This window comes from Epinephelus lanceolatus, chromosome 20 (genome assembly GCF_041903045.1).
Source record: "Epinephelus lanceolatus isolate andai-2023 chromosome 20, ASM4190304v1, whole genome shotgun sequence".
NCBI classification, from domain to species: Eukaryota; Metazoa; Chordata; class Actinopteri; order Perciformes; family Serranidae; genus Epinephelus; species Epinephelus lanceolatus.
The window spans coordinates 9746660-9773723 of NC_135753.1; the positions used below are offsets into that span (position 1 = coordinate 9746660).

Genomic DNA, 27064 nt, shown 5'->3' on the forward strand with positions numbered 1-27064 from the left:
GATTGTAAACAGGGCAATCATCGAGCCTTCCATCGAGCCAATCAAACCTGATTATGTCACTTTAAAGGCTAAATCAAAGATGTCTGGTGACCTCTTGCCCTCAAATCAAAGTTTGTATGCGGGCCGTGACGAGCGGGCGCGGCTAATGTCAAGGTGAGCCCGAGCCTCGAGCCATCTGCCGCGCAGCTCATCACGCCTTATGCTACAGCCCTCTTCCTCTGATCTTGCAAAATGCCTGACAGGCTAACTGTGATTTGGGAGTCAGCTGAGGACATGTTGCTTGTCAATCTCCTCACGGATAAGAGCGTCAGAAGTTAGCTCGCCATCCCTGACATCACTTTATCATTGTTGTGCTCACACTACAAGCAGAATATGGGCCTCGTCTCATTATATTCCTGTGACAGATGGCTCTCGTGGCGTGGATTATTTGTTATTTCACATATCGATAGCGGATGATTGAATGATGGCTGCCCTGTAGCTGTGAATGTGTTTATACTGTAATATGACTCACTGTGCTGACTTTCTTTGCCCTAGAAACCCAGCTCGGTGCGGATCGACCAACTGGACAGGGAGCAGTTCAACCCAGACGTCATCACCTTCCCCATCATCGTTCATTTCGGGATTCGGCCTGCTCAGCTCAGCTACGCCGGAGACCCTCAGTAAGATCACATACATGTACACACACACACATAAATGTCGACCACCCATACAGATGTCTCCCCCCCCACCCACTGTGTATCGTCTCCCTTGTTCCCTCTCCTCCTCATTCAGAGGCGCTCTCCCAGGACACCGTGAGGGCAGAATCTCTCATGTTGCCCGTGGAGAAGGACAAGAGCGGCGTATGTAGAAGAGGAGGGGAGATAGACAGATAGACGGAAATATGGGGAATAGAAGGATGAGAAAATGAGTAGCGTGACATTTTCACATGCGTCGTCACGGGTCCCAGGTTTCCGCTGGGTGCCTCCGCCGTGGGAGCTGCTGCGGTTTATGTCTCGTGAATAGTAATGCCACACACGCCACAGGGCTGCAGCAGGGAATACTCTACTGTGCTGCTGCATAATTAACAAAAGCAGTGTATTAGATGATCTGAGCTGCGTTCTCTGAGGCGTTCAGAGATGCGACAAACAGCACGGCGAGTGCCAATCAGAAGTCGGTGCACAACTTCGTTTCGGCGCTCTCATTCTAAATTTAAACCTGTGGATTTCTTTTTCAACTCCACTATCTGGTCTCAATCACAACAGTCAGGGGGATGTGCGGGGGAAAAATAGTGGCGATGAAGACGCAAACAAGAGGACGATCATTAGGAAATCCATTTAGGCAGAACTAGTTTGCTTCTTACCCCTGACTAATGTCCCCTCCCCCCTGCCGCTATATTTTAGCTGACTGTCCACTGAGCTCTTTCATCCCTGTGCACCCTGCTGCCATGTCAAACTTCTCAAAGTGGCAGACAACGACAAATTTATGGATGGACTGGGACATCATTAGCTGATGCAGAAACAAGTAGTAAGAGACCAGCGGAAAGGATTTCCTACCACTGCTAATGATGCGTGTAGCGAGGGCAGGAGTCGGTGTTGATTGCGGCGGCGGCAATGCCACAGAGAGGGAGCCTTGGACACAGCAGCATATATTAACTCAGGAGAATGAAGAAGCTGTGTTGTCTTGTTCGCTTCACACTGTCCGCTGGACGCGTTTGTGCCGCCACTCGAGCTTCTCCAGCTCCATCACAACAGCTGAGGCAAGAATGATGACATGTCAGAGAGGTCAGGGGATGTAAAGAAAAGAGAGCAGGATGGAAGGATGGAATGGGACAGACAAGAGACAAGAGAGGGATGAAACATGAAAGGAACATGATGGAAGGACTGTGGGAGGGAAAAGTCGAGAAAAGGATATGAGTTGCAGAAACAAAAATGAAAAGACAATCTAAGAGACAGACAAAGACTCTAAGAATAGAGGTTGAGACTGGGAGGCAGGGATGGCTCAATACCTCTTTTTTGTGTCCCATATTGTTACTGCAACTTTAAGTATCTGTTGATATTGATGCCAATCCCAAACCATCTTTTTCCCCTTTCGTAAACAACTAAGTTGTTAATAATACATTTGTATGGACGCACGCTTTTTAACCCGAGCAACTAAAAAACATCATGCTCAAACTGTGAGGCAAATATTCAACTCCCCTACTAGAAGGAATACATAACCCACAACATGACTCAGTTTTGTCATACTGCTGCTTCTTTTTATTTCAACTTTTTCCGCACAGAACTTTTAGCAGAATTTTTGACCATTCAAACATTCAAAATTAAATGTAATGTGCAACTTTGTGCAAAACTTTAAAGATAAGTTTGTAGAGTAACAAAGGAATCCAGTGTAAAATACTGGCTGCTACTACAAAGTAGCCTATACCTCAATGACATAGCAAAAGCAAGTTGCAATGTAGACCATAACTTAAATAACTATAACTTAAAGCTTGGATAAGCAGTTTAATTTTGGCTTCATTGGGCAAAAGGCAATCAGGGCAATAGACTTTGGGCATATTGAAATTCGAGTGGACTGAAAGAAAACGAGACTTCTGCACTTCCTCTTGGCTCTGTTTACAGGTTTTAGAAAATCTAACGCACGATTGGAGACTTTGGCCAATCACAGATGATTTCAGAGAGAGAGGGGGTGCTCCTATTGGCTGTGAAACCTGATTCAATGGCAGAGAATCCTGCAAAGAAAGTTGCTTTTCCAGCATTGCCAACAACTGCAAACACCGCAAAACAACCCCAAATAGAAAGACAGACTTATCAGAAGGATAATCTAAAAGAGAGTCTGACACTAAACTGCATAAAATGTGTCAATATTGGCAAAGAGTTTTAGAGATAGAGAGTGTAGCTAGTAGTTTAGCTTTCTGCTAACCTGAGCCAAAGGCTCATGACTATAGCTTAAAGTTCTTGTTTATGTAGCTAATGTTAGAGCCTCCAATCACAGTGTGTCCCAGTCAGCGGCTGCAGCAACCTGAATACAGTCAGTGCAAACCCCAGCTCTGGGAGAATGGACAGTCCTGACTCCCCACTAGATCACCAAACTTTCTGTTGCTGCCTTTACACAGGTTAAACTTGGTGCTGCCGCTTGCAACCAGCCTGCTGTGACACTGAGCTGCTACAGCTGCTGACCGAAGGTCCACCTCCAGAGCTGCTGCCTTTTCCAGATTTCTGACAACCCCAGCTTTGACATAAAAATGAAAGCATCTCCATTATAAAATGTATAGTGGAACACAGTATGGTAGACATGGCATTTTTTTAAAGATATTTTTTGTGCATTTTGCCTTTAATGGACAGGGCAGACAAGTGTGAAAAGGGGAGAGAGAGAGGGAGTGACATGCAGCAAAGGGCCACAGGCTGGATTCAAACCTGGGCCGCTGCGGCAGCAGCCTTGTACATGGGGCGCCTGCTCTATCCACTAAGCCACCGACGCCCCAGACACGGCATCTTATCGGACCAATACAGATACTGAGTCTGGATCTGCAGCACATTCCTACTAGGAGAAAGAAGCCCCTTTCAGACCGAGTCATAAATGTGCTATAAGTTTATAATGTCAGTCTTATTGAATAAGCCACAGAGCTTCTTTTCTGTAAAAGTGATGGCAATCTTACAGGGTTTGACCAAGTAGCATTCCATTAACGCACACTGTAACACACGTTTGGTTGAACGCTCTCACATTAACGCCTCAGTAACACATATGGATTCAGAGTGGCAGAGTCTCTCTTGTCTCTCACAAGCCTGAAGTTTAGCACATAATTTACATACTTAGCCCTGATTGGGCCGTTTTTGTTTTGTTTTTTTCCTCGCACTGCCACTCTACTGGCGCACGTAAGTAGTCCATTTCCTGAGTGCTGTGTTTCCATGCATCTTTTTCTTATTTAAGCCCTGGTAGCCAAAGTTTTTTACATACTTGACAGGAGTAGAAAACGTGTGCCTCAGTCTCACAAGGAAAGCAAAATTAATGTGACTGGCTGTTGTCAGGTTGTGTCTGGCTTGTGTCAGAGCATATTCTGATAAAATTGGACCTTTGTGAACTTCGTGCTTCGTGCTGCTGGGCACCTTTTTAGGGCATTCATTCTCAGTGAATAGCATCCTGTCACTTTTCCAGCACAAAGGTTAAATAACATGAGACAAAAGGGACAGTTCACCCCCAAATCAAAGATGTAAGTTTTTCCTGTTACTTGGAGTGTTATTCACCAGTATAGATTGCTTTGGTGTGAGTTGCTGAATGCTGGAGATAAACAATGAACTAGAAGTCACTTGACTTGTGTTGCTCAAAGCGCCAAAAAAAATACATTTGAAAAACTCAACAGCAATATCCTTTTTCCAGACATCCTGACCCAGTTACTCAATATAAACCACAGACCTTGTTGTTGGCAGTTTGATGAAGGAATTATTTTCTTCCTAATAACCTACAGCCACCAATCATATCAGTGCAGAAGGAAGCATGGTTCTACTGCTAGCTCACCTTGCACTACTGAGCTAGCTAACGTTAAAGCTCAGCCAAGGACGACTGAAAACATTTGGGGTGAGAAATAAGCAACTCAGTAACAGAGTCTTGGTTTATATTTGATCAGTGCAGACTGATTTTACTGTTACCTCAGTTTTATTTCAGTGTGCAGAAAACAGTATGGCACCCACTTCCTTTTCACAAACTCTCGCTATTACAGCTAAATAGTGCACTAAAACATGTTTCTGTAAACATTTTAGGCAAGAAATAGTCAATACAGTAACAAAATCTTGATTTATATTCCATCAGCACTGCCTAGTTTTAGAGTTTGATTGGATTTCTGTCTGAATTTGGGGTCCTTTTAAAGTACCCTTTAAAAGGACTGCGATAGATTTGTCTTTTAATTATCGGTTTTTATTTTATTTTCCACATTTACGCTGCAGAAAAACAATCATTAGACTATCACTTTACCTTAATTTTCAGCTTTCTAATGGCTCATTTTATTTAGGAATTTAACGGAATTCACAACATCACTTCTCATTTTTATTAATGCTTGAAAGGGGCAGTCGGATTTAGTAGCATGTAGTGGTAAAGTTACAGATTGCAAAAAGCTGGATACCCCTCCGTTTCCATGTGTAAGAGAACCTGTGGTGGCCTTAAGGTAACAAAACATTACATTTCACATCTCATTTCTGCCAATAGATCCCCTTAAATCCTACACACAGTATTCTGTATTCTATTTCATGAGTGATGCAGTGATGAGAAACTTTATCAGGGGTCTGTAAGGGTGGTTAGACTAGTGAAGAGTAGTTGATGAGCATCCCCTGCGCTCACAACCATCATTTATGCAAACATGAAGGTAAACACTCATTTAACTGCAAAACAAGTTTATTGCTTGTGATCAGTATTTTCTAATTCACTGCTGTTTTTTGCCTCCCTCACCCACCTGGTGCCAAATATCGCAAGTATAGCACTTCTATCCGTAATGGTCCTGTCATGTTTGAGTAGAGCCATTACGGAATGCCAAAAAGCCAGTACTTCAGCAGATAGATGAAGCCAGCAGTGCTACAGATACCATGCCTGAAAAGAGGAAACAGGAGTGGGGGGTGGAGGGGGGGCAGAATTAAAGAGGCAGCATATGTTAATGAAAGCATGTGCAGGGAGTGGCGAGAGCGGCGGCACTGCTACCCTGAGAGCACACAGTGGATCTGTGGAAAGGTCATTGGAGCGGATTGGGGACAAGGGGGCCTCCCAGGCTGGATAGACTTTCTCTCTCTCTCTCTGTCTCGCTCACTCTTACTTCTCCTCTCTGTCTCTCGTCCACTCGGGCTGCTTCTGTGCGGAGGTGGTGGTGAGCTGATAATCGGGGCGGTAAAGCCGTCTCATTCCCTCGTCTCAGTCTCTAATGAAGTCCCCACTATTAAAGCTCTATAATTCTTCTATTCCACCCCCACTTCCCTCATTTTACTTCCTTCCTTGCTCCCTTCTCTCCTTCTCCATCTTTATGCCTCTCTGCCTTTCTCTCTGTCAATGCACCGTCCTATCCCCCAAACCCCACCACCTCACCCCTCCATCCCACCAATCATAATTGAATAACTCTGGGTAAATGAGGAGAAAGTCTCCTGAATGGGAGCAGAACGGTCACACTCGGCCCTCAGTGCATCAATCAGGGGGTCTGATTGAAAAGAGAGAGGGGGGGTGAGGGGGAAAGGGTAGGTGGTTAGTGTGGTGGCTACATGTCACCTTGCCGATAACTCCCTGCCTCTTTTCAGATGCAAATGAGAGCAAAGACAATGGGGGTTTTATAGAAAATGAGAATAAGGAGGTTGTGAAATAGCTTTCGAGCCGTACGTCAGGGCTGCTCAAATGACTTACAGCGTTTTACGTGAAAAGAAAATAAGGCGAAATCATTAGTCATTGTGAACCTGTGCTCACAGTTCAAACAGTGGACATCTGAAAAACAGAGAACCTCCTGTGTCCACAAGCAGCTAATGTAATAACGGCCGCAGGCAACTGTTAAATTATGTTTAATATCGGGCAAGCTGCAGATAAAATATTGATGTGTTGTTGCAAAGCGGGAGAGTGAGGGGGGAGATTGACTGCTGTCAGCCTGACACCTCCTTATTTGCTGTCTGCAGGTACCAGAAACTGTGGAAGAGCTATGTGAAACTACGCCACCTGCTGGCGAACAGCCCCAAGGTCAAGCAGATTGACAAGCAGAAGCTGACACAGAGAGAGGTGGGTTGAAAGAACACAAACACTCTTTTGTCACACTCATATTTTAACATTGTCAGGTGGCGTGCACTTGTTATGCAGATGCGGGAGCATTGTGCTTTCAATTTAAATATTTCGGGAGCTCATTTCCTGCAGATATGAAAGGTTACGCTGAAACACTGGTGCATTTGCACACTCTGCAGAAATAAGAGTAAAACTATTACTATTATTCCTGCTGTGCGCACTGATTCAAATGCTGCTTATCTGGAACTTGCTGCTGGTAGTCAGAGCAAATGCCCGAAAGTAACAAGGATGCTGTTTTTCTAAACAAAAGTGAGACAGCCAAAACATACAAGAGCAACATTATTTTCTGAGGAGGAGTATTTAAATACTGCATCCAGGGCTTTACCTTAGAAAAAAATTCATTTGCACATTAGCACCATGTCCATTAGACTAGATATGTGTTATTATATAATAATGTGTTAAACTTAACTTTCGCCTTATCTTGATTACGCAGTCAAATTGTCCAGAATTTATGTGTATTAGCAAATATCTCCTGTTAATTATGATCCAACCTTCATTAAGAAAATACAGAAGAACTGTATGTAGGAACTGGAATAAAGCATGAGCATGATGTTTGACAGATTGCACCACCTGTAACTATTTATCCTTTTCAGTTTTCAGACCCTTTACTTCATCATGGTCACATTCAGCTCAGAAATGTCTTCTCTTGTCTTTACTTCAGGTATAAATACCTTTATTTGGTGTGAAAGGATAGGCATGGTCTTTTACTCAATGTAATAATGCATTAGTTAGGTGAATTTGCACCTCAGAATTATGGTTGGGTATTGTTTATTTTTTCCAATAGTGGTGCTAAAATTATACTTTTAAAACAGTACCGATGCCTTAATTGTGCCTGAACCGATACTAGCACAAATCCATGGTCAAAGACATAAAAGAACAGCTTTTTTATTGCAAAGGCAATTTGAACTTGAAATTGAACAATAATACATGAATACATCTTTTGTACATGAATAAATTCAAACTATAATTAACACATTCACATAATAAATTACATTTAACACAGCTACAATGAGTTAACACTAAACAGTTTCTGTATCAAAATAAATTCAAAGTTAAGATGAATTATTGTCTCCCTCATGTGAGACTCGGCAGCCAGACATTTCTCCATTATCTGTTTGTCACTACAGTAAAAGCAGGTGGTCCACCTTTACGGTCCAGTGAGCCTGGTCGGGTTCCAATGGGAGGTTAACTTTGCCTGCTATCTTCAGGGCTAACCTCCTTCACTTTAATCAGCAGGTGGCAAACAAAACACGGGAACCTGGCTCAGGTCTTGAGGAGTTGTAGCATTTATTCAGTGACAAAAAGCCCACAACCGTACACACACTGCTGTGCTACAATTAACTTCAGACTCTCTGCTCCTGTCGCCGCAGCCTCACTGTCAGGCATCAGCATCACACTCTGTCTCTCTCCGTCTCTCACACTTGGTGTGTAAAGAATCTGACGCTGAAACTGGGCACTGAAATCTGCATTGTTATTCGGTCCTGCAGGCATCGGCCTTATAGGAACTAGTGCCATATCGGTACTGTTTTTTTTTTTTTTTCCAATTCTACTTAGAATAAAGGCTCAGATACACTTAACCAGAGAACAAGCAGTGATGAAGACCCCCTGCTGTGTCGCCTGACGTTGCCGTGTCTCGGCCAAAAAGTTGCACATGAAAACACTGTATAGACTACAGCCGACAGGCAACCAGCACACGTTCTGCACCTGCATGAGAGGAAACAAGTCTCCAGACCAGGAGACAGCAGTTGTCTGTAATCGCCATTCAAAAAGGGAAACCAGAAGACTGTCTTGACCCAAGTTAGCCAGTTAGCACATTAACAACACAATCCAGTGTTGAAAGAACAGAGCATAACTAGGTGCGTCAGTGAACAATAATGCAAACCATCAGAAAACGTTTCTGCTGAAGAGCTCAGCGGCTAAAGAGAAATAATCTCACCTTATGTAACAAGCTTGTTTTGGTCTCACTCCCGCGACTTTAGCTCTTTGTTTACTTTCCTCACTTGCCTTTCTCTTCTTGTGCGCTGAGCTGAACTGCCAATCAGAGTGATTTCATTCACCAATGGGCTCCGCCATGGCTGACACTGATTCATTGTGCTGAATCAGCCAAAAAAAAACAAAGAGGGGCAACAGTGCAGGAAACATCGCACCAACCAGGGCGACAGATGCTTACCAGCGGCCCAACACTGACTGACGGCTAACCGTTGGCTTGGTGTCAGGACCTTAAGACCTAATCCACATACACACAGGTATATGTAATTTAAAAAGTAGCCTTTTCCATGTGTTTTGGCCTTTTGTCTACCCCCACACTAAGTTTTAGATCACTGAAAACTGACCTTGTGTAAAACTTCGTCTAGGGTGAAGATTTTGAGAAACTTTTACAGTGTAGACAGGAAAAAACAGGCTTTGGCTTGAGAGGTGTCACAAATGAGGCACTATTCGTGCAGTGGTGGACTCTAACTTTGCTAACAAGACTTCTAACATGATAACACATAAATGTACAGTTATTTTCCACTTTATTGAGGAACAGAGGCGTCAGAATGTGCAGCAGAGGTCACTGCTCAATGTAGCCCTCTGATAATAGCTTTTCTTCATGCCTCTGATCCACCAACATCTCTTCGTCTTCCTTGGCTTTGTTGGTTTGGTTTGTTTTTAACGGTGCTTTGGTTGTGGAGGGAAAAACCTCATTTTCAAAAATACACATGTACTGTATGTGTGGGCTCAGCCTAAAACTGCTGTAACTGCTCTCCTGAGTCGAGTGTGAAGGTCGACCCACCACCAGGGACTGAGAATGAAAAAAGGTCCTGGTTTGGTGAAGTAATGACCATGTAGCCACAGGGAATCACCAGTGCTGTGTGTGGCCTGAGGTAGCTGAGCACACGCTTTGTCCCACCATATCTCTCCTGTAGGGACTGCTGTAACTTCTCTACAGTAGATACAGCTTCTCCATTATCTGTGGCTGTGAGTGTGTCTCTTCTTTTGGTCTGTTTGATACACTCTGAATCAATAATGAGTAAGAACTCAGAGCTCAATTAGCTTGTTTCCCAGGTAGCTCGGCAAAAGCTCTCTGGCTAACAGGCCCTGACAGTCCTACTGTCAACCTGCACTGGAGCAATTAGTGAACCCAAACACATGCACACTCACACACTGGGTCTATCAGGCTCTACCACGATGCATTAGCCATGTCAATGTCTCTTCACTGCAGCGGCAGTGTGGCATCGCTGCCTATTTAATGCCTGAGAGAACACTCAAGCTTCCTGAGTAAATGTTCTCTCGGTGAAAGACCAAACGTGTGTTTATTTTGCATTTTCTAGCATTAAGAATCACACTGTCGGAGGTGTTCACAGCAATGCTGCTTCAGCTAGCTCTTTGATGCCTCTGTGCTCAGTCTAGAGTCCACGGAGCTGCAGGGAGGTCGAAGGTGTACGTCTTGGCTGGAACTGGCCTTCACACCAGGGAGCACGTCTCTGCACCCATTTCCAGATCTCATGCTGAGAGCATGGAGGGTTGCGGGTGTGTGGGCGGAGCTGGTGCGTCACTGAGGGACATGCAGACTCTCAGTGTGTGTTGCCCAGATGAATTTCAGGGATCCAGACTACCACAAGTTGCACTGGTGCTCCCTACTGAAAATTTTAAGAGCACTAGCACAAAATGTAGAAGCCCCACTTCAGTTAACATGCAGCGTAACACATTCATATTTTTTCCATCTTAATTACATTACTGATAAATGTTATGGTAATTAATAGACAGTTTACAGAAATACCAATGTGCTGTTTCATTTTCAAAGAAAAAGTCAAACTCAAAGGTACATAACTCTGAAGTTTGTAGCTGAACTTACTAATGTTTACACATCAAGTATTTGATGTGTTAAACATTTTGGCAATTTTCCAGATTGATACAGTAAAAAAAAAAGAAGCTTGGTTTTGAGTCTGTATGTAGTCAGCATTGTCCTTTAAGGGATTGCCAATTTTCAACCAGTTTCGAATCCTAACAGTGTGGGTAGTATGTGTAAGTGAGCAATGGTAAACATCTCTTCATCTTACAACAGCCAGATCTTCTTTCTCGTCTTTCAGATCAGATCCTCCACATGATGCCTTTTGCGTCATCTGGAGGATTTTCGCTTGCTCAGACTACAGATTTTCTTCTCACCACAGACAAAAAGAGTAAAGAAGCTGATCGAGACAGAGAGAGAGAGCTGCCTCTTCGTCAGACTCAGACCAAACTCAGATGATACCGTAAAACTAAGCAGCGCTGATCGAATATTAACCAAGATTCTGTATCTCAGCTTACAGTTAACTGTAATTCGAGATTGTTTAACAGCTGGCCTCCATATTGATTTCTGTGTTAAAGCACACAAGCTCCCACCAAGTCATCTACCAGCAGTAGCGTTTTTTGCTCTGGTTTGACACAGTGGATTCTGGTAGATGTAGGTTTTCTACCTCTTGAGCAAAAGCATCCTTTTTCTCTGGTCACATAGCACCAGTTTCAAAAGTAGTGACAGCACTGACAGCCCAGTTTTATGAAAAGACCATCTTTCCAGCAATTAAATGCTTCAATGAAAATGTAATTTTTTTATTTAAAAGTTTTTTTGTTTTTTTGTTTTTTTCAGCAACCCAAATCAGTGCAAAGTTATTTCCCTCACGAAGTTAGTGAGAGTTCAGGGACAGAGGTTACATGCTTTATACTTCCTGTGAATATAATCCAAATAATCTTATTTATCTATGTATTTTTTATATACTCTGTGTTAGCACCTTATTTTGAGAAGCAGATGTAGTCACATGTGTATCCTGGTCCATTTCAAGGCATTTAAAATAAAGGTCAGAGTGAAGGTGCACTCCAACTTTAGCAGCAGGTGGTTTGACCATGAGGAAGCAAGTGAGGGTAGCTTGACTGCACTCTCTTTATTAGTCAGTTCATCTGCTTCTTTGGAGGAGAAACAGTGTGTGATGTCTCTATACCACCCCAGTCGCCAGGTTGATGGAGATTGTCTCTTTCAAAAAATCTGAGTATGTTTGATTGCCTTGGTTTTTGTCAGACGTATGGTTCTAGGAAGTGCGTCTTGCTGCAACTCTGTATGCTACAACTGAACTGAAGAATGCGAAAGATAGTCCTGTAATGAAATAATAACACCTCAACATTCAGAAATGCAACACTTGAACTATACACAATTAAGTAACATTTTTTCAACCTTAAATGCCAGGTTTATTTCAGAATAACTGTGTATTTATTCATCATAAAAAAACAAAAACAAATGAAATCAATAATTCGTCGTCTGTCGGAGGGTGGGGGCGTCCCCCCAGCATAATGGAAGGGGAAACATTTCATGCAGACTGTCTGTGTGTGTTGCCCAGATGGATTTTTTGTGAGTCCCTTAGCCAAATGCATGACTTGGCCTCAAACAGGCAGACTGATATTGTCTTCAGAAAACACTCCAACTCCTTTCACTTTTTTTCTGATGCTTCTTGGATGATTTTGCATTCAAAATATAACAATCATCTTGAAATGTTCATTGTTTCTTGGTCTACACAATATAACCAATAACTGCAAGAAAAACAAGTTATAAAACGTTTGTCTAACTGTACTGAAAATGAATGTTTCTTTATTATCTCCTGTCTCTAATTTGAATAACTATTCAGCCCCAAGTCAGTACTTTGGCAGTGAATTCAGCTCCGAGTCGTCTCTATCAGCTCGGCATATGTGGATTTGGGGATTTGCTCTGATTCTTTCTCGCAGATTTGGCCGAGCTCAGTTGAGCTGTATGAGGAGCATCTTTGAAAAGCTATCTTCAACTCATTCCACAGATTTTCCATTGGTTTCAAGTCTGGGCTTCAGCTGGGCCACACGAGAACTTAACACTGTTTTTCTCAGACTGCTCCAGCGTTGACTGGGCTGTATTTTTACGGATCATTGTCTGTCTCGCTGCAACATAAACTGGCCCAATCTGATGATTTTGGCATGTAAACATGTTTCTTGACAACAATCTTCATTTATTTGGTCCCTAGTGTACATTTTAGGAAGCAATCAACAAAAAGATCCAGCAGGCAAAGATATAGAGAGTAAATTGATGTAGGGAAACACAAACTGTGAAATACAAAAAAAGGTTTTGGTCTCTAGAACTAATTCCCCCCTTCATGACAACTGTACATGGGTGTCAATTTTATGTGACTCACCCGTTTAAATGTTGTTAAGTGGTAGGCTGTCTGCCGATAGTGTCCTCGGCTTCTCAGTCAGATCCATCCCTCGCTCCTCCACAGTGTCAGCCTCTCATCCAAGTAAAGTCACTTCTGGCTCCAAAAAACAAAGTGCCGAACTCAGGGCTTCAGAACAGGAGTCCACAAACCAATGGCTGACGTTACGGTAGCTAAGTCCAGCAAATTTACGAATCCTAAGATGGTGAAGGAATGCCTCCCTTACTCTGCCTTACTCTGCATCTGACTGGCTTGCCCTGACCTTCCAACCCTTACTTTAACCAATCCCACTCCTTTCGCCTAAACCTAACCAATACAACCAATGAAGGCAACAAGCACTAGCCAATCAGAGGGAGAGTAGGTCATTTCTTCACCATCCTAGGATTCGCAAATTGGCCTGGGTCCATTATTTTTACAGTCTGTGTTTATTACACTGTCTTTGAATGAGCACAAATTCAAGAACTCAAATGTGTGAAACAACCTTTTAATATAATCTTTCACAAGAAAAAACTATTTTTAAAGAACTGCTTCACAACCTTTTTACAATATATATTATAATTCCCTCTTTAATTTTATATTGCTGTGAAAACATCACCAGAAATTTCTCCTTCAAATAACTGTATTTTCCTCCAAAACACAATTTTACAAGATTCCATTCGAACACATAACGGTAACGTTTTAATTTACCTTTGTCCAATACACTAAATTTCAAAAGAGCTTGAGCGCACCATAATGTAACTTAATGCAACCTGTATTAGCTTTTAGTTGAGGCCATCGGCTTTTTACAGAGAACGTTAACTAACTCTCCTCCTGCCGGTTTTAACAGGGATTTGTTGTTTACAAAGTAGCATTATCAGGGAACGTCCCCCTAATTCGTCAATAGTGAGTTTACTGTGTCCTTTTGTCCCGAAGGCGTCCCAGGGAAGATCTCTGTTCATCCCAAACATGTTTTCTATTGTCACAGGGTTAATGGGGTGCCTTTTTCCCGGAGTCCTGCTTTTTAGCCTGCGCACAATTGATGTGACACAGTAGAAAAACATCGGCCTCTGCCATTGGTTAATGTCATCTTATTTGCCGATAGGCTGATGGCAGTCAACAAGGCCAATGTCGGCCTATACTGATGTTTGACCAATAAATCGGTGCATAAAAAATGCTTTTTTGTGTGCTTTGTTATAGATCAGGAGTAGCCTTTTGTAAGTATAGGCCATATTCAGGAAATTATATAGAGTCATGGGCCAAACAGCAGTATATACATAGTTTTCAACTAGTTACACAGCAAGAAAACCAGTGTTTCTAGACCCCAAAGCTCATTTTCCTTTGGAAATTAATCCTCCATAAAAATTACCAAGCAACACAACTTAACAATTTAACATTTGACATTACAATGGTTTATTGGTCTGCCCACATATTACAGAAAGTATCACTGTATTTTCCGTCTTTTCAGGTCTGCCACCATGTTCTCAGAGGTAAATGTTTTTACCCCGTAGTAAGCAGTCGTTATGGGTTCAAGAAGCAACATCTAGTGTTCAAATTAAGAAGTGCAATTTCTGGGCTTGCTAGTACTGGTTGTTAAAGATGACAGTGACACTGTGTTTAAACTAGGCTGTGGACTGTACATACAGTGCAGTTTATTAGAAGCTTCAGCCATGTTCTAATTTATTTTTAAAAACCGGCCGTGAGCCATTTGAGAACGTTGGCAAATGGGCTGTAGTTTGGCCATGCCTGTTTGTTTGGAATAAACTGCATATCAGTTGGTATTTATAGAGCCGAATCAGTTGTGGGGTACTCAAAGTGTAGTTTGTTTTTTTGCCAGCATCTTAGTCTTGGCGTGGTCCGAGAGGAAAGGTCAGGAAGGTTCTCAAAGACATTAAGATTTATCCACTGGAAACCATGAATACCCACTGCAAATATTATAGAAATCCGGCCATAAGTTTTAACAGACTTTATGCTTTACTACCGACAACTGCAGCTGCTTTAATCCTCTAGCTTTACATTTCTAAGGTAATGTGAACAATAGGATAAGCTCAAGTCTCCTAAATGAACCTGTTAAAGCAGTACGTAAGCAAGGGAGCACACACGCAGCAGATGTGAACTTGCCTTTGGCAGTGAGTTTTAGACAGTGTCTTTGGTGTTTGACCTCAACCTGATCCAAAACACAAACACTTCTCTCAACAGAACGATGTGATGATAAAAGTCAAATGGGCCGTGACTTGTCTGTTTGACCAGCAGAAAGTTAGTCTCCCCTCCTCCTCCTCCTGGTCAATTATTTACTTTTTATACTTCTGTCCATTGCCTGACCCTGTAGAACGCCTTGCATAATAAAGTATTTACATATTCACAGTTCGCTGTGATTACTGCTTTCCATATATACAGTGGCTGGCTGTCCATGGAAAGATTTGCTGTGTGTGTGTGTGTGTGTGTGTGTGTGTGTGTGTGGGTGCGGGTGCGGGTGCGCATGCATGTGCTGCGCGTGGGCGAGCGTGTTCACTTTGATGCACAGTTCAAAGTAGGATGGCATTATTTATTCATGCCTTTGTTGTTCTTATTTCCTCTGCGAGTCAAAAATTCCTGGCGTTCCATTTTAGGCAGATCACGGTGAACTCAGACGGAGTCGATAATTCTCAGTTGAATGAAACACATGCGAGCGCACACACTTTAGGAGGTGCAGTCTGTCAATACATCTTCCATCTTGGTTGTTATTTGTAGGGCCCTTTTGTCTCAGACCCCCCCTCCCCTCGCTACTGAGTTATTTGCTGTGGGGCTGGCATGGTGCTGTGTGTGTGAATGTGTGTGTCTGTAATGATTCCTGCTGCTGATGGAGGTACCTCTAGGCTCTTGTGTGGTGGTCCTAATGGGCAGTCAGGTGCCTTGGCTCTTGGTGAGTGGGACTGAAGCCTTTGTATCAGCTTTCCCACTCCCAGTACCACCACTGCCCACAGCCACATTGCTGACCCATTGCAGTGCCTCAATTAGCCAGGACCAGGAGAGCTGTCACTGCTCCTGTCCACTGCTGTACTGTATTTATGTCATGCTATGGAGGTTTCAATTTATTGCATGTGCCAGCTTATCTGTTGTGGGAGCAGGAGTGAAGGGGGGGGGGGGTGTCGGGCGGGGGTTTTGAGGAAGGGAGCTGTCCCCGAAGGCTGTGCTCCAGCAGATCAATAATTGACTGGCTGATTGTTTGGCAGGAAGCTCTTCAGAAGATCCGTCAGAAGAACACGATGCGCCGTGAGGTGACAGTGGAGCTCAGCAGTCAAGGCTTCTGGAAGACTGGCATCCGCTCCGACGTCTGTCAGGTAACGCTCGTCAGCTGACACATACATACATGCCGCACGGTACATACACATGGATCTAACACGTGAAAGAGAACAACACATTCAGATGTTGGTATACACACAGACACAGGTCTACTTGCAGTCACTCGCTCAAACACACGCTGTTTGACATTTACATAACCTTTATGCAACAATGAAAGTCACCATGTGTCTTAAGTGTTACAAAGTGCTTTGTAAGTAAAAAGATTGCTGTGACAGTAGGGAGGCAAGAACACAAATAGTAATATAAGTAAGAAACGAAAATAGGCTTTCAACCGCAATTCAAAAGCGGTAGGACAGAAAATGAGGATTAGTTTCAGTGACTTTTTTTTTTTTCTTTTTATACAATTTAAAAAACAAAACAAAAAAACAACTGACTATCACAAGTTCCTACAGCCCAAAGACAAAACTCCAAAATATTTAACTTACAGTCACATATACAGACTGGTAACAAGTCACTACTAAACGAGTGAAGACATGTAACAGAAGCAGATGCTTCCACACAGATGCACTGTATGGTATGTTTAAAAATGCTAAGCAGGCCCAGTCGATTCTGATTTTTATTTTTAATTTTGAGATTTTGGACAGGCATGTTAGACAGTGCTCTTTGCTACCATCATCATCAAAACAACAAATGAGGGAATATCTTTTGGAAGAATGGTGTTCATCCCTCCAATAGAATTCCACAGACTTGTAGATTTAATGCTAAGGCACGTTGAAGCTGTTCTGGTGTCACATGGTGGCTAAACACCTTAAAGAGCAAATCCTCATATTTACGAAGCTGACAGCAGAGGGTGTTAAGCTTCTTTTTTTTTTGGTATATGACTTTAAATGATAAATTAATATCAAATAAGCTCTTTAGGCAGACTGTTGAGACCCAGACACATCAAACCGACATCAGAGAACTAGTGGTGAGGAAGGGTGACTGTTGCCTTGCCTCACATCACCTGTCTTTTGGCCCGAAAGTTGCACTTGATGACACCGCAAAGACTATAGCTGACAGCCAACTAGCACATATGGTCTGGACCTGTGTGAGAGGAAACGACTCTCCAGACCAGCAGATGGCGGAAGCTGTATTTAACATTCACAAAGGACATCAACAGGATGATGTTGGGATGCTAGTTAGCCACTTAGCGCATTGAGAACACAACCCGATGTTGAAAGAAGAAATGATATTTACTGTGTGCTAGTGCGCAATAACACAAACAGTTGCAAACATTTAAAGCACTCAGTAGCTAAAAACGTAATCTGATTTGATATAATAAGTTTGTTTTGATCTTGTGCCCTCTCGACTTTAGTTAATTGTTTACTTTCCTCACTTAAGTTTCTCCTCTTGGGCACTTAGTTGAACTGCCTGTCAGAGTGATTTCTCTCACCGACAGGCTCCACCACCGAATCAATACGCTGAATCTGCCAAAAATAGCACACCTACCGCAAAACTGACCTTCTCAAGCACTCCTAGTTCTGTGGCACTGTTTACCGTAAGGGACATCAGCTGATCTGCTGAACTATCACTTTTGCCACTATGCAAAGAAGAGGGTGATTGCGGTAGATTTTTAAGAATCTGATGTGGAGGCTTAAGATGCTTAAAATCGTTAAGCATCTGATAGGTTTACAAAACCTTCAAATTTACTTTCATGTCTGATCTTTAAGTACATTAAACAGGAAATACTACAGTAGAGTTTTTAGATCAAGACATCTTGAGTTGTATGCAGGCTTAAATTATTTAAATAATTTTGCTTTTAATTTTGCTCTGGCCCCCTCTTTAAGTTTGTATTCAACATAAAACCTTATTATCTCAATGAAATCTAACGGATATGTGACACCAGGAGGCATCATTTAGGCTGGTAAAAAAATATGCTGGGCTGGTGGATTTTTTTAATCTACCAGTGCCCTTGGTCGGTGAGTCAGAAAGTTAGTTTTGGACACTGCCGCCTCCGTGTTTAAAGTGTGTGCATAGAAAATAATAGGACTGGCTGTTTTGATGCATGCTGTTTGGGGCGGTGTGTCTTTGGGCTATTGCAGAAGTTGGCTTCTCTGATGGCAAATGTCCGTACATCTAGTGACACCAATCTGTACTTTGGTGCAGCGGTTAAGACTGAATCTGAAATCATGCTCTGTTATCTACAGGGTCAGAGTGTCAGCAATCTCAACAGCAGCCAGACAATGAACAGCCCTGGAAGTTATCAGTAAAATATTAAAATCAATTCTAAAACTGAGTGAGAGCCAATTCAGGGCAGCTAAATACTAAGTGCTGTGGTCACATTTAATGGACAATTCTGCCTTATTACATTACTGGTTCTACTTTGATCCACTGTCTTATTGTATACAGTTTTCCTGGGCCATGTGGGGAGCACTACTGATGTTTTGGATGCACACACTTTTGGTTTTTACCTCCAAATCAAGAGGTTTAGATATTCTAACCTTGTAATATGCATTGTATTACACGGCAATTATCCTTTGAATTTGCACATACATGCACACAGCGGTACTTCTACTCAGACCGACACGGACCAGTGCTCACAGCACAGCACAGCCACAGTCAGAAACTTGGCTTCTGATCTTTCCACACATTGCGTCACTTCTCTATTCAAGTGTCAAGATCTGTGTAAGGAAAGTGGACTCCCACAGAGCCTCAGCAACCATACCCTTCATTAAGTAATGTCTCAGACCTGCCATTTTATTTATATACAACTTCACCACCACTCAGTCTGCCAAGAGTGAGTGCACCGTTATCTTTCCTCATGCACTTATTAGCAGCAAAATAAACCAGAATGGAATTCAATCTCCATGTGGTCAACATGTTATCTCGATTTCAGGGACGTGGGACAACATATGCAGCTTACAGTTCCATGCGCATACAATTTGGCGGCCCTAATGAGACTTGAACCATAACCCTGAATGTGTTAGTGCCATGCTGTGCCCACTGAAACATACAGGGCTGCATTTGTTCATGGATTTGTCAGTGTAATGAAGTGGACTGGCTTTACTTTTATAATTCTTTTAGTTATTGTGTATTCCAGTATTTTCTGCCTGTTACTCAGAAAATAATTGCCACCGCGATGTGCCATTGCACATCTCTTTCTCTGAACACATCCCTGTATGCAGCGAGGATAGCCTACAGCTGGTACTCATGCTCACATTTGGAGAGGGATGACAGAAAGTTCTAGCCTCGCAAACCAGACCTCTCTTATAGCAAGGTCTAGCAAAGAAGGATCCGATCCATAATTGCTGCCCAATTATATTTGCTTCAAGCTGTACTGCTACGACTAATTGGTTCATGAATAATTTCAGTTCGAACTGCGGCGGTACACTCTGCACAACGTGTGACACAGACAAGATAGAACGGCAAAACTGACCCATAGTTTTCCTGATTCTAAAAGCAGGTGCTCTATTCCGAACAGAATCAACCCCCTCGTTATTGACATCGCTCGGCTACACCAAGGTTGTTCCACTTGAAAGGCTCAGTCAAGGACCAGGCTACACATTGAAGGCTGGAATTTACTTATTCATCAGTGTTTTTTCTTTTATATTTATATGTTTATTTTTTGATTCATTGCTGCTTCTCTGCTTTGTCTTCTTGTCTATTTGTGTCCCTGATCACATCCATGTGAAGGCTATCACTTTATTTGAACATTTCAAGAGAAAGGCAGCTTGTTTTCTCTTCTGCGTCAGGGAAAATAAGTGTGGGCGCGCCTTTATTCACTGCAACAGTGTGACACTTTTATTTACTTATCATTTCTTACTATATTCATTAATCAACTTACTTATTTATCACATAACTAAGCCAGAACACAGAGGAATACTTCCATCTACAGTGACATTGCCGACAGGCAGGTAGGAGGTAGATTAAATCTCTGCTACAGATTTAAATTGCTTTAATACTTGCCATTGCTGAATATATGTTGCCTAATAAAATCTACTAAAATAAGTTGGAGTAGAGCACTGTAAAGCCTTTAGCCTTACAATGACATCTTTATTACACAAAATTACAGTGCAGATAAGTATAAATGCTCAGTTATTTTTTATTCTGTAAGAATCAAATGGATGTGAACAAAGTTGTAGTTGTTAAAAACAATTTGTCATATTTGCTGAAACTGTCACTAAAGCCACACATTAGTACATGAGACAGATAATTTAAAAAAAATCACGTTCCTCCTCCTCGTAGTGCTTCTAATGGCATTTGCAAGAATCCACCGCACCTGAATGAAAGCAGCCAATCAGAGCCGAGGAGTCTCTAACACATCTGTCAGTTACTGCTCATGTCAAACTAGGCAGCACCAGTCAAATATGAATCAAGATTCTTTTACTGCATTTCATATTTGTCGCCTCAGTTGTTTTCAGAAACATGTTTTAGTGCACTGTTTACTTGTAAAATGATAACGTTTGTGACCCAGCCACCATGTTGGAAACAGTTGAGGCAAAACCAAGCACTACCTGCCGGCTGGAGCAAACTGTTGCAGTCTTACATCTGAACAGTACGTACACAACAGTATAAGAAAGTTTGCTCTGGCTGGTGGATGGTGCTTGGTTTTGGCTCAGCTGTTTTCAGCATGGCAGTGGAGCAAGCATTCTCATTTTATAGCTAAACAGTATAGCAGAATATGTTTATGAAAATGTTCCATGCAAAAAATAGGCCATACAGTTGCAGAATCTTGATTCATATTTTATTAGCAAATAGACTGTGTAAAATATTGGACGTAGCTACCTTGAGTCACCCAAAGGTTCGTCAATGCTCGTTTTGAAGCCTCGAGTTTAGGCTGTCGCCTCCTTGGTTTTTTGGAGACAGAAGTGACCATATTTGGTTGAGAGGGTTGAGGTGTGAATTAGGGATGGACATGGATACTCGAGCCATCGTCATGTCTAATGACTCAGTGTGGGATGTTAGCCACTGCTGCTGTGTTAGCTCGTGCTAACCGGGCAGACGTTGTCCTGACCGTGACAAAATCATCTCCGGACCCCAGAGACAGTCCTTCAGTGCTGTGTCCAACCTATGTAATAACAGCAACAGAGGGTTTGCTGAACTCTCGTATGTTAACTTTAAATGTATGGTTTTGCCAACTAACAGTCCTATTCTTTTGTTAGATAATTTTTTTTTTTTTTTTTTGTGCAAGTACTCGATTATAGAAGTTACTTAAAATGCCCATCTCTAATGTGAATGATCAAGAGATATATCTGACTTGTGGGCTGTTGTGATGTCTCGCAGACAGTCTGTCACTCAAGTCGCCCCGCCCTTAAATATGGGTAACTTTAAGCCTCAATAAAAATGAAAACAAGTGAGTTGTGTAAAAATTCAACTCCTGTACTGTCATGAATGTTGAAATTAAATATAGAGACTGAAACAGTTTTTTGTGCCAGGTTGTAAACATGTTTACAGCTGCTGTAAATGTGGGCATTGTAACATGGGGATCTGTGGGGATCGACTCGCTTCAGGAGCCAGCCTCAAGTGGCCATACAAGGAACTGCTGTTTTTGGCACTTCTTGCTTCATTTTTCAGCCTCAGAGGTTGCTTCTTGGATCAGCATTGCCAATTTTGTTCATGAGCAGTAATTAAGATGACTGACGGCTGTGTTAGAGACTTTTCGGCACTGATTAATTGTTTACCTTCAGCCATAGTGAATTCTAGCAAATGCCATCAGAAGCACTATGAGGAGGAGGAAGAACACGATGATTTTTTCAGACTATCTGTCTCATGTACTACTGTGTGGTTGTAGTGACAGTTTCAGCAAATATGACTAAGAGTTATTTTTATAAAAGTTACAAACTGTAGCTTCAAATCTAAAACAAGCTGGAATAACCACTTTATGACATTCCAGTTAATAAAACAATGATAAAGTGTGTTAAAGTGCAATTTAAAATTCATGCTTGTAATATTTCAGCCAGGGGAAAAAGAAATTCAGGCCGCCGGTCAGGTTGGACAGCGTCCAGACTGCCCAAACGTCATCCGTGACAGTAAATTAGAAATTTCCCACCTTTTAATTACCAGAGTATCAACTCTAACAAGCCCCCACTTTGCCTCTCTGCACACACATATACTCACTCACTCCGGCACTCATCAGAACAGGTCGGGAGCTGTAGACACGACCAGGGCCTGGCTTTGTTAATTGGCTGCTTAACAAGGCCTGGGGAGTGTGTCACCACGGCCCCTGTGATGGCCCCAGGGCTACGTGGCAGCACTGCTTGTAGCCGCTGGGCCTCGGGCTCACCCTCCCCAGTAGCACTAATTAAAACATGCATGGCTCCCTCCTCTCTCATGTGGTGGCACGGGGTTAATGTGTGTACACCAGCCTTTGCTACAGTTCCTCAGCCACTCCGAACAACCGACTTGATAAGCCTCCACTAATGATTCTGTAGATTGGCTCTCTGACTGTCAGACTAATTCGCTGACCGCTGACTATTTTCTGTTTTGCTTCTCACTTTCCATGTCACATTCCCTTGCTGATATAAACACTCACTTCACTCACAAACCATCCACCAGTTTCTCAGCTTCCTCCGTTTCACTTTTCTTTCACTTTGTTGCTCTCAAACTTTTTTCTTTTTTAATATATGAGGGTCAGAGGGGGCTGTCAGTGTTTGTCCGAGTGTAAGTGTGTCAACATGCCAGGATGGGCTTCGATTTGACTGTCCTGTCCAAATGTGAATTTCCCCTCCTCACTGTCATTCCCCCTCACAGTGCAGCGATTGGGTTTTTGATTATTTCATCTCTCTGTTGCAGAGCGCCACTTAATAAATAATGACTGGCTGATTGATTTCTCGCTGCCTGTTCCCTCTATCAACCCTCTCCCTTTTCATTCTGGCAATCTCTTCATCACACTTTCTCTCAAAACACACTCTTCTTTCATATAAGGCATGATCCCCATTCCCTGTCTCTTCCTGTTTCTTCCCCCTTTTCAATTTTGTCTCCCTTTGCTGGCCTTCCCTCTTGCCCTTTTTGCCAATTCTCTCTGTCCTCCACAGCACGCCATGATGCTGCCTGTTCTCACCCACCATATCCGGTACCACCAGTGTCTGATGCACCTGGATAAGCTCATTGGCTACGTCTTCAAGGAGCGCTGCCTCCTTCAGGTAAGACACAGTCACGACAGCTCCTTACTTACAAAGTGACTCTACGCCCCAACCCAGGCTGCATTATTTAAAGGCTGGCATGGTTGATAACTAACAGGATAGATATGGGCAGGCAAATCCCTGCGGTTCTTTTAGGCAGGGTGCAGTTCTACAGCCGGTCAGATAAAAAAGTAAACATTTTGTGCAGGGGCTGCTTGTGCGCAGGGATCCAGGGAGGCAGCGTTCGCCTCATTAATGTGCCCATTCCACCTCTGCAGGGATAGTTCAGGTGGAAACGGGCTCAGGAGTCAGCTAAGGTAACCCACACACCGGCCTGAGTCATATCTCTGCAACAAGCAGCCCGGGTCTGCTGTGAGTTGCAGTGACAGTAGTCAGGACAACAACAGCCTCCTCCGTAATGCCAGCTCTCCCCTGTCAGGTCTGCAGCCTCAAGCTGTGTGCTCTTGGAGTAAGCCCCACGGCTGCCTCCAGCAATATTGAAGAGCTGTCATAACCTGATACATTAGAAATCAATGTGTTGTAGCCTATACATAGTTAAAAAGGGGAAGGATGCATTAAGATGCGCTCAAGGCTCTGTGTGTGTGTGTCCATGTGCCAGACTGCTCAGCGCTAAGGGTGTGTTTATGTGTGGGGATTTGCACATATCGATCAACGATTGGCCTTTTTGTCATTTGGATAATGACGACCTGTCATCACGAGTGCTAAAAAGGAAACACTGACCCGCTGTGAGGCCAGCCGGCGGCCGACAAGCTGCAGCCCTTTCATCGAGGAGACGCCCATTTGAGCTTGACATCTCCGTCTCTTGGGGAGAAGATAATGGATTTGTCCCTCCCTCTTTCTCATTCAAGTCCTTCATCTTCAAAACGAGACAAACAAACAAAAGAAAAACAATTGGTTTGATCATGACAGCTCACATACAGGCCTCTGCAGTGTGTGTTGCCCCTCTGTCTGTCTGCATCGCAATTCTCTCCACTGAGGTGTTAATACCATGACATTGCTGTTTGTGTGTGTGGATAAAGCAGGGGCTGTCAGCAGTTCACCACTACTGGGACCTGAAATGGCCCAAGTATGGAGCCATCATTGCTGGGCTTACAGCACCTTCCTCATCTACTGCACACACACACATCAGCGGCTAATGTCCCACAGCACACACACTTTGTGCCCAGATAGATTTGGACAGAACAGCTGCAGGAGTGCAATGGTGCTTGTTCAAACAGCCCTCTCTGAGTCAGAACTGATTTCAGAACTGCCGTCTCTTCCCATTTGCCTCCTTTCTGATGGGATGATCACATTTAATGAGTTGAATGTTTTCCGGTGGCGATTTCCAACATGAGAGAAGCTTGTACCACTCTGTGATTGCATTATAAATGAATTGTGCTTCAATTCATGGTTTGTGTGCTTTGAATTAATTTATCTCTGGCTTTACAGAATGTGTGGGTGAGTTAAATCATTTTCAAACGACAGTATGGATGTTATAACACTGTGCTCTGTAAAGGAATACTAAACTGAAAATGTAAGTTTGAGTGTCTATATCAGATGCCCAGGGCTCTGTAGTCAAGACCAACTTAATTGAATACAGTTGGAGTCCAAATCAAGACCGAGTCCGAAGCAAATCAAGTCCTGTTCAAGAAACCAAATTTAAAGGTTCAGTGTGTAGAAGTTAGTGGGATTTAGTGTCTTCAAGTAGTGATGATTGCAGATTGCAACCAGCTGAGACTTCTCCTGGTTAAAATTCCTTAAGTGTTTATTGTTTAGGAGGATTTTACCCGGAGCCGAATTATACACAGATGTCTCTTCCTCCTAGAACAAATGGTCCAGGTAATTAAAACTAGTAAAAGCAATGAATAAAGCAGTTTTACTTAAAACAAATTTGTTTTTTTTTTCTGACATTCTTACCGTGAGGGACCTGCTAACTATGGTGTCCAATGTGATAATGCAAATGGCCCTAGAGCTTGTGCTTGGTTTGTCCATTCTGTGCTACTGTAGAAACAGTGCAACATGATCTCCATAAACAAGGGCCCACTCCCTATGTAGATATAAACAGCTTATTTGACGGTAACAGAAACACAGTAATTCTCTTTTTCAGGTGATTATACACTAAAGAAAACATACTTATTTTATTATATTCTCTTTTCTGCCTAAAATATCCCCCTAAATCAGGGGTAGGCAACCTGTGGCTCTGGAGCCACATGCAGCTCTTTAGCCCTTCTCTAGAGGCTCTATGTGGCTTTGACAAAAAATTACATGGAAACAATTATTTTTTACATGTTAATTTTCATTTGTCATTGTTGTAGGCTGAAAGTGATTCTTATATTTTCCACTTGAAAAAATGTGTAGCCTATACACTCTAACTAGTGATGGGACGTGATTAAAAAATGAATCTAATTAATTAGAGGCTTTGTAATTAATTAATCAAGAAAAAATGCCAAAAATTAGGGAACTGAGAATGGTGCGATTAAATGCGCAATTTTTTTTTATGCATTATTTTTTCTGTTATTAATTAATCAAAATTAATGCGTTTAAGTCCCAGTCCTAGTTCTGTCATTCCATCAACTAAAATGTGCATCATATGTCAACAGTCTGGCGCTTTTTCCTAAATTTTGGGGAACATTGATAGCAGGGCTTTTTCTGAGTTTCCCTAGCTAAGCTGGTTATGGATTCCAAATCCGAAAAAGAAAAAGTCTCAGAGGAACATCAAGAATTTAATAGTGCTTGGACAGATTTGCTTGCTTCATGGCCAACACTGCAACGTTAAAAGTTCCAAATAATCGAAATAGCACACTGGAGGGTAACAACTAATCATATTAAAGGTAAAAGGATAAAACATAAAAGAAAAGGTAAACGTATGAATGACTGCTCTTTTAAAACTATTAGTAATGACGACAGGCTGATTTAGACTTACTAGGCTGTGTTACCTTTATTTTAAGGCACAAAAAAAAAAAAAAAAATTGACCAAAAATGGCTCTTTTGATATTAAAGGTTGCTGACCCCTGCCCTAAATCCTACACACTGGACCTTTAATTATTATGGAATTTGTTGACATTTCACCATTTAAAATTGGCTGTAGTAGTTAGTTAGTAGCTTGCTGTAAGCGATGTTACTGTTAGCGGACTGTGGCAGAAATTGCTGAGCTCAGGACTGGCCTTGCTTGCATTCTACCAGCATCATGCATCATGTTGGTAGAATCCAACAACACTCTGTCCTGAATCAGCGGCCAGGAACAACTTAATCCGCAAGACATGGTCTCGAGAATGAAAACAGGCTGTACCACAGCCCTGCAGATGCCTGAGACCTTATATGTGACTATTAAAGTTGTAAATGTAGCTAAAGGGAAGCGAAGAGTGTTTTCCTGATATCAGACAGAATTGTCAACTCCTTACTCTCAGTTTCCATTTTCAGTCTGACATCTCACCTCACTCAAACTGATTTGCGTGGGATAGGGGGTTCGATTTTCCTTAAGAAATCACGACAGATTGTTGTGTCACTCTGAATCTAACATCATTTTAGGTACACATTGATGTGTTGCCTTAACAACATTCTGGTTTGATGGGGTTGAAAGAGTGGAGAGGAGCTAAGTAAAACAAGCTAAGATGCTGGGTAGTATTAAGCCTCAATAGCAGCATCTATCTTGTCTATAGCAAATACCATTGTTGTTATGACTCCTCATTGGTTCTGGAGCTCAGTTTAACAATGCTTGACAACAGCTTAACAATGGCATTAGTCCCAACCTTG

General features: G+C 42.4%; 1 protein-coding gene across 2 annotated transcripts in view; it reads left to right on the plus strand.

Moving 5' to 3' along the window:
* drosha (drosha ribonuclease III) overlaps window positions 1-27064 on the plus strand; it is a 161683-nt gene that overhangs the window by 36963 nt on the left and 97656 nt on the right. For both annotated transcript variants that reach the window (XM_033638985.2, XM_078162497.1), the window contains 4 exons: window positions 535-659; window positions 6609-6708; window positions 16142-16249; window positions 23225-23332. In XM_033638985.2, coding sequence (XP_033494876.2) covers window positions 535-659; window positions 6609-6708; window positions 16142-16249; window positions 23225-23332 — 441 coding nt within the window. The remainder of the gene's footprint in view (window positions 1-534; window positions 660-6608; window positions 6709-16141; window positions 16250-23224; window positions 23333-27064) is intronic.